Raw genomic sequence first — 8,900 nt, 5'->3', positions numbered from 1 at the left:
AGAAGGCTCTCTCAGTGGATTCTGCGTCTTTTTTCTCCCAATCTCTCAGGTTTTGTAAGGTTTCCAATGTCTTCGGATCTTTTCTGTGTGATGTATGGGCGCGAGTGCAAGTACGGAGCTCCTTACTTCTCCGCCATCTTGCCCTCCAAAATAAAGTTTTAAATAAAAAATGTAGTAGTAAAACATTTAAAATTGATATTTTGTGATAGGGGTCATTAATACCAGGTATAATAAGTTACAATTCATATAGCATGATGAGTGATATAAACTGTTATCTGGGTTAAAAATGGAGAACAAAACATTTAGAATCTCAATATAATTTTGTGTGGAGTTCACTTTCGAAGTTTGACTTTGAAAGTTAAAGCAACTTTCCTGTTAAGGATATGTCTTTAGTCTTTTAATGAAAACTAACACATATAATCTTGCTTGGTGTTTTTCCATACCACTTTCGACACTAGATGTGTGGAATTTTTCATTGTAACAAATTCTCTGATAATTGAGTATCTAGCAATTCAGTGCAATTCTGACACTAACTCCTGGGATTAATGCAGACCTCACTGGTTGTGGGATTTAGTTCTCTAAGACTGTCCCCACTTCATATGCTTTTCACAAGTCCCAAGAATCACCTGTAGTTCTCAGTGACCAGCTGTGAATTCAAGAGTTCCCTCTCCTCTTTCCTCAGGTTTGATAATTTGCTAAAATGACTTACAGAACTCAGGAACATACTTTTACTGGTTTATTGTAAAGGATGCAGCTCAGGACTGGGCAAATGGAAAAGATGCCTAGGACCAAGTACAGAGAGAGAAGATGTGGAGCTTCCGTAGAGTCTGTGGGTCTGTCACTCTCCTGGCTCTTTAAGGTGTTTGCCAAATTAGAAACTCTTTAAATTTCATTGTTCAAGTTTTTCTGACCTAGTTTCTAGCTCCTGTACCCTCCCAGGAAGTCAGGGACTGAGGCTGACAGTTACCACTTTCTAATCACAAGGCATTTGGTTTTTCTGGTGACTAGACCCCTTCAGGATCTGGTGATTCGGAAGGTATCATCCAGGGGCCCCATCTTAAGTTATTTCATTAGTATAAACTCAAGTGTGGTCAAAGGGGCTTGTTATGAATAACAAAAAACACTCCTATCAGTAAGGAAATTACTGATGTAGTAGAGGCTCTGTTCCAGGACCTGGAAACAAAGACTAAGTATGCATTTTATATTATACAGTTCTTGTTATGCTTTAATATTGAATAAGAAGATTTTCTTTTGATTGTGGTTTTCATGCTATAATCTAATTATTGTATTATTTATAAGAGGAAAATTTAAAGAATAGAAAGTAAGTTTCTGCTTTTAGCAAAAGTTTAAAATTTATTCCTTTTTTTTTTCCTCCTAGGTCACTGATGAGTTATTGGAAAAAATTGCATCAAGAAGTCAGAATATAATTGAAATCAACATTTCTGATTGTCGCAGTATGTCTGATACTGGCGTATGTGTTCTAGCCTTTAAGTGTCCTGGACTTCTTAGGTATACAGCCTACAGGTGTAAACAGCTTTCTGACACTTCTATTATTGCGGTTGCCTCTCACTGTCCTTTACTTCAGAAAGTTCATGTAGGCAACCAGGACAAACTTACTGATGAAGGACTCAAACAGGTAAATATTAGCATTTATAACATGGTTTTACTCTGATTAACTCAAAATGTTTGCCTGAAGCTACACTTTAAAACATTATTATATTTTAAAAAGAATACTCAGAGACTAAAATAAGCCATCTTGTTTTTTGTACCCATGAGTGTTTGGTTCAGTAAACTAGAGTGTCATGGTTATAATTGATAAATTAACTTTTTTGTGCTTTGTAGCGAGTGCCTGAACTTCTAGGACAAGCCATTTTATTTATTTTTTTTGTTAGTTAAATTTTATACCAAATTTTGCTTTAGGTACCAATGGTATGCACTTTGGGTTAGCATGAGGTTTTAAAAATAAACTTTTAATTCCCCTTTTACACTACTAGATGATATACTTATGTGCTTTAAACTACATATTTCATTAAAAAAATTTTTTTAATGTTGTATTTATTTCTGAGAGAGAGAGAGACAGCATGAGCAGGGGAGGGCCAGAGAGAGAGGGAGACACAGAATCTGAAGCAGGCTCCAGGCTCTGAGCTGGCTGTCAGCACAGAGCCCGACACAGGGCACTAACCCACGAACTGTGAGATCATGACCTGAGCCGAAGTCAGATGCTTAACCGACGGAGCCACCCAGGTGCCCCTAAACCTACATATTTCAAAGCACAAATGAAAGTCCAAATTAAACAGTGTAAAATGAAGTAAAAGGTGCTCATTACTCATATTTGGAACAATAATTGGATTAAAGTACTATATGTGTTTTCTTTTTGATGCACTTCCTTTGGAAATGGCCTTTAAAATTTTTTGTCTCAGAGTAAATTATTCATTCAGTGATTATTGAATGGATTCTATGTGCCAGGCCCTGAATTTGTGAATATTGTGAATATTTAGTAATATTCCCACTTTTGTACTTTGTACTGAATGTATTTTAATATGTAACTCTTGAAGTAACGCTGTCAAATAGTTGGTATTAAACTCATTTTCTAAAGGGAGAAATTAAAGATTCAAGAGATTAATTCACTTGCCTAATGTTTAGCAAGTGGTGGAACTGGGATTAAAGTCTAGATTCTGCAAAAATCTCTTCCATCTTTTGACTTTTCCGCTCCAAAGACTAAAAGACCTCCTCCAAAAGACTTTGAATAAGGGGGCCTGCCCTGTGAGGGTGGAGGCCATGCATATTTTCCACTCTGCCTACAGTAGACAAACATTTTTGAAAGGAAGAGTTAATACTTTCTTTCAAGAACCTTGTCAGGATTAGTGTTTAAATTTAGAACTGTAGTGTACTCCTGACACTTCTAGTAAAAGCAGAATATTGGCAAAGTCCTAGATTTAAATCTGATCCGAGTTAAACTTAGAAGAAGATCCCTAAATTTAAACATTACCTATGAATTAATTGAAAGCTTTGTATTAGAAGGAATTTGTGGAGATTCCCTCCTAAACAGTATTCGGTGTGTCAGTCTAATTTATGTATTAAGAATGCTAAAATAAAAAAAAAAAGAATGCTAAAATGTATAAGGGAGACCATTCTGTTTGCAAAGGCAAGTTGTGCAATAACACTGTTACTTGTTTTAATATCTGTCCTGATCCAGTTTTGCTATAAATAGGATCACCCACTAGTGATATGAATATCATAAATGTATTAGAACAAATTAATCTTTAATGGGAAATTATAAATTTTGTTGACATGGTATGATTTTTTGACAGAAGTCTCTTGGCAAATTATACTTCATGAGACATTTTTAGAGGTTTTTATATTAAACTGACTAAATCTGTTGTATTTTTAAATATGATATAATATGAACAGGTACCAGTTGAACAGACTGTTAAGGGTGTTTGTAGTAAGAGGGGCACCTGGGTGGCTTAGTCGGTTAAGCGTCCAACTTTCGCTTAGGTCATGATCCCGCGGTTTGTGGGTTTGAGCCCCGCATCGGGCTCTGTGCTGACTGCCAGCTCGGAGCCTGGAGCCTGTTTCAGTCTGTGACTCCCTCTCTCTCTGACCCTCCCCTGCTCATGCTGTCTCTCTCTCTCTCTCTCGCTCCTAGAAATAAACAAAACAAAACAAAACAAAACAAAACTAACAAACATTAAAAAAAGGGTGTTTGTAGTAAGAATAAGATCATAACTATGATTGAAACAGAGGGAAAATGAAAAGTGCTTTAAGGAGCAAGACTTAATATGCCAATCAAGTACTGTGATTCTATCTAATCTTTATTACTTTGAGATTAATTATGTCAAATATTCCCTAGAACATAAGGTATTTTGGAAATTATAAATTTGTGATACATCAGATGTTTGCTTCATATTTTCATGAATTTTTTATATGTATATATTTTTAATTTTTAGAGAGAGAGAAAGTGGGAGTGGGGGAGAGGGACAGAAGGAGAGAGAGAATATTAAGCAGGCTCCATGCTCAGCGTAGAGGCTGGCACAGGGGCTTGATCTCACAACCATGAGACCATAACCTGAGCAGAAATCCAGAGTTGGACACTTAACCAACTGAGCCATCCAGGTGCCCCAAGGGCAAATATTTTAAATCAGTTATTGGAAACATGCTCAAAGAACTAATGGAAAGCATGGACAAACAACTAAAAGTTTTTGAAACTAAAATTCTAGAAAATGGTATATGAAAAAATTGAGATATTAATAATTATAAAAAGGAGCTAAATTGTAATTCTGGAGCTAAAAAGTGCAATAAGTGATATTAAAAAATTTTCTAGAGGGTTGCAACATCAGATAGGGTAGACAGGAAACAATGAGTGAACCTGGAGATAGGACAAAGAGAAGAGAAAGAAAAAAGAATGAGGAAAAATGAATAGAACCTGAAGGACCTGTGGGATATCATCAAGAACAACATTTGCAGTATGGTTGTCCCAGAAGGAGAAGGGAGAGAAAAAGAATATTTGGAGAAATAATGACTAAAACGTACCAAATTTGATGTGAAAGACATGAATCTGTATATCCAAGAAACTCCATGAACTCCAAGCAGGTTGATTTCAAAGAAGCCTATAATGAGACACACAATATGATTGTCAAAAGCCAAGGACAAATGGAGAATCTTGAAAGCAGCAACAAGAATAATGTCTCTTAGCATACAAGGAATCCTTAATAAGATTAACAATTGATGTCTCAAGCAAAACCATGGAAACCAGAAAGCAGTGAGCTGATGTAAGTCCTGAGAGAGAAAGCATCAAATAATTTTATATCTGGCAAAACTGTCCTTTAAGTATGAAGTCAACATTAAGATATTCTCAGATAAACAAAGATTGAGGGAAGGGACACCTGGCTGGCTCAGTTACTGGGTGTGTGACTCTTAATCTTGGGGCTGTAGACTTGGGCCCTGCATTGGGTATAGGTAATACTTAAAAAATGTTTAAAAAAATGAGGGAATTCATTGTTAGTAAATCTGCTTTACACGAAATGCTAAAAAGAACATGATAGCTATATCGGTAACTATACAAGATAGTTTTACTTCACTTTTGGTTTGTAACTCTTCACTTTTTCTATGTGATTGAAAAAAGCAAATGTATACAATGAAAATTACAAATCAGTGCTAATGGGCACATAATGTGTAAGAGTGTAATCTGTGATAATGTAAGTAGAAGGAGTAGAGACATACACGGACATCGTGTATACTGTGGAAACTATGTTGGTATTATTTAAATTATGCTATTATAAGTTTATGATGTTAATTGTAGTCTCCATGGTAACCATTAAGAAAATAACTGATATATGTACAGGAAATTAATGGAAAGAGAATCAAATGGTATACTGCATAAAATCTATTAAATACAAAAATGTGATAATGGAGGAATTGAAGAACAAAACAATATTTAAGACCTATAGTAATCAAATAGTTCCTAAATGGCAGAAATAAATCCTTCCTTATCAGTAGTTACTTTGTTTTTAAAAAAATTTTTTTAAAGTTCATATATGTTGAGAGAGAGAGAGCATAGGAGGGGCAGAGAGCAGTGGAGAGAGAGAGAATCCTAAGCCGGCTCCCCACTGCCAGCTCAGAGCCTGATGTGGGGCTTGAATGCACCAACTGTGAGATCATGACCTGATCCAAAACCAAGAGTCAGACACTTGACCCACTGAGCCACCCAGGTGCTCCTATCAGTAATTACTTTAAGTTAAATAGATTAATTGGGGCACCTACCTTGGAGGCTCAGTCAGTAGGGTATGTGTTTTTTTTTTAATGTTAAGTAATCTCTACACCAAATGTAGGGATTGAATTCATAACCTCAAGATTAAGAGTCACATGCTCTTTGGACCGAGCCAACCAGGTGCCCTAAGCATGCAACTCTCTTTTTTTTTTTTTTTAATATTCGTTTTTCTTTTAAGTTTATTTATTCTGGGAGAGATAGAGACAGTGCAAGTGGGAGAGGGACAGAGAGAGAGAAAGAGAGAGAGATTGAGAATCCCAAGGAGGTTCCACACCACCAGCTCAGAGCCTGATGTGAGGCTTGAACTCACAACACGTGAGATCACGACCTGAACTGTGAAACCAAGAGTCAGATGCTTAACTGACTAAGCCACCCAGGTGACCCGAATAAATGTTCATTTATTTTTGAGAAAGAGAGAGCACGTGAGTGCACAAGTGAGCAGGGGAGGAGCAGAGAGAGGGACAGAGGATCTGAAGCAGGCTCTGCCCTGAAAGCAGCAAGCCTGATGTAGGGCTTGAACTCATGAATTGTGAGATCATGACCTGAGCTGAAGTCAGCCGCTTAACCTACTGAACCATCCAGGTGCCCCTAAGCATGCAACTCTTGATTTCATGGTCATGAGTTCAAGCCCCACACTGGGCATGGAATCTACTTAAAAAATGTTAAATGATTATATTGTAAAAGGCAAAGAATGGCAGAATAGATAAGAAAATAATCAACTGTACCTATCATGTCTATATAAGAATCTCATTTTTGATACAGACAGAATGAAGTTGAAAGTAAGGGTTGGAAAAAGATACTCCATTGATTCCCACCAACAGTGTAAGAGGGTTCACCTTTCCCTGCATCTTTGCTAATATTTGTTATTTCCTGTGTTGTTAATTTGAGCCATTCTGACAGGTGTGAGGTAGTATCTTACTGTGGTTTTAATTTGTATTTTCCTGATGATGAGTGATATTAGCACTTTTTCATGTGTCTGTTAGCCATTTGTATGTCTTCTCTGGAAAATTGGCGGTGGGGGGGGGGGCAGTCCTGAAAAAATTAACTACCCTTTGACCCAAAATTGCACTACTAGGTGTTTATCCAAAGGATACAAAAATACTGAATCAGTATTTAGCCAGAAACATATGATTTTCATATGATAGTATGAAACATATGATTATGTACTATGACCAAGTATGATTTATTCCTTGAATGCAAGCATGGCTTAGCATTAGAAAATCAATCAGTGTAATATACCACATAACTGGAATGGAGGAGGAAGAACTCACATAATCATCTTACTTGGTATAGAAAATGCATTTGGTGATTCCAGTACCTTTCCATGTTAAAATCACACAGTAAACTAGGAAGAGATGGATACTTCCTTAACATAATAAAGGCCATATATATCAAAACTATAGTTAATATCATACTCAATGGTGAATGACTGAAAAATTTTCCTTAAGTTCAGGAATGAAACCACAATGCCCACTTTTGTTGTTTCTCTTCAACATTGTACTGGAAATTCCAGCCAGAGTAATTAGGCAAGAAAAAGAAATAAAATCCTTCAAAATTGGAAAAGAAGAAGTAAAAGTATCTCAGTTTGTGGATGACATGGTTCTGTACAGGCATGCCTTAGATATATTGCAGGTCCAGGTCCAGACTACCACAGTAAAGCGAATCACAATAAAGCAAGTCAAGTGAATTTGATTTCCCAGTGGATGTAAAAGTTATGCTTCTGCTGAATTGTAGTTTATTAACTGTGCAATAGCATTATGTCTAAAACAATAATGAACATTTCTTAAAATACTTTTGTTACTGAAAAGTGCTAACCATCATTTGAGCTTTTAGAGAGTCATAATCTTCTTGCTAGTGCAGGGTCTTGCCTTGATGTCGTTGCCTGGTGACCAATCAGACTGGTGGCTGCTTAAAGTTGGGGTGGCTGTGACAATTCTCTGAAGAAATCACTTTCTTTGTCTTTCCATAAGAAGCAACTCTTCACCCATTAATGTTTTATCATGAGATTGCAGCAATTCAGTCACATCTTCAGGCTCCCCTTCTGATTCTAGTTCTCTTGCTATTTCTACCACATCTGCAGTTACTTCCTCCACTTAAGTCTTGAACCCCTCAGAGTCATCCATGAGGGTTGGAATCAACTTCTTCCAAACTCCTGTTAATGCAAATATTTTGACCTTTTCTCACGAATTGAATGCTCTTAATAGTGTCTAGAATAGTGAATCCTTTCTGAAAGATTTTCTTTTTCTTTTTAAACATAAGCTTTATGCCCCACGTAGAGCTGAACTCACAATTCTGAGACCAAGACTCACAAGGAAAGTGGAAGAGATGGAAAACAGCTAGTTGGTGGAGCAGTCAGAATGCATGAAACTTTTATCAGTTAAGTCTGTCATCTTATATGGGTATGGTTACATTGGAGCTCAATGATCACAGAGCACCATACCAAATATAATAATAATGAAAATGTTTGCAACATTGTGAAATTTATGCAAATGTGACACAGAGACATAAAATGAACAAATGCTGTTGAAAAAATTGTGCTCATAGACTTGCTCATTGCAGAGTTGTGAATTTGTTTAAAAAAAACTGTGAAGTACAATAAGATGAAATACAATAAAATGAGATATGACTGTATATGGTAAACCCTAAAAATTTCTTCCCAAAGTTGTTTGAGCTAATAAATGAATTAAGCAAAGTAGGATTTTGTAGGATATAAAGTCACTGTGTAAAAATTAGTTGCATTTCTACAAACAAGTGGTAAAAAATCCAAGAAAGAAATTAAGAAAATAATTCCTTTTAGCATACCTTTACAAATAAAATATTTAGGTAAATTTTTCCAGGTACATGCAAGACTTACACACTGAAAACTACAAAACAGGTTAGATAGAAACTGAAAAAGACCTAATAAATGGAAAGACATCCTGAACTTTGGAATTGAAAGACTTAATATTTTTAAGAGGATAATATTACCCGAAGTGATCTACGGATTCAGTGCAATCCCTATTAAAATTCCACTGGTGGTTTTGCAGAAATGAAAAAAAAAAAAAAAAAAACCTCATCCTGAAATTCATAAGGAATTTTAAGGGACCCAGAATAGCCACACCATTTTTGAATAAGAAGACCAAAGTTGGAG

General features: G+C 36.1%; 1 protein-coding gene across 1 annotated transcript in view; it reads left to right on the top strand.

Annotated features, from left to right (window-relative positions):
• FBXL17 (F-box and leucine rich repeat protein 17) overlaps nt 1-8,900 on the top strand; it is a 500,090-nt gene that overhangs the window by 33,052 nt on the left and 458,138 nt on the right. Inside the window, exon 3 of the mRNA XM_039245603.1 lies at nt 1,379-1,636. Coding sequence (XP_039101534.1) covers nt 1,379-1,636 — 258 coding nt within the window. The remainder of the gene's footprint in view (nt 1-1,378; nt 1,637-8,900) is intronic.

Source organism: Hyaena hyaena, unplaced genomic scaffold (assembly GCF_003009895.1).
Source record: "Hyaena hyaena isolate Hyena2069 unplaced genomic scaffold, ASM300989v1 scaffold_264, whole genome shotgun sequence".
In the NCBI taxonomy this organism is placed as follows: domain Eukaryota; kingdom Metazoa; phylum Chordata; class Mammalia; order Carnivora; family Hyaenidae; genus Hyaena; species Hyaena hyaena.
The sequence above is the reverse complement of the archived record's forward strand: the minus strand, read 5'-3'. Positions and strand labels throughout refer to the sequence as shown.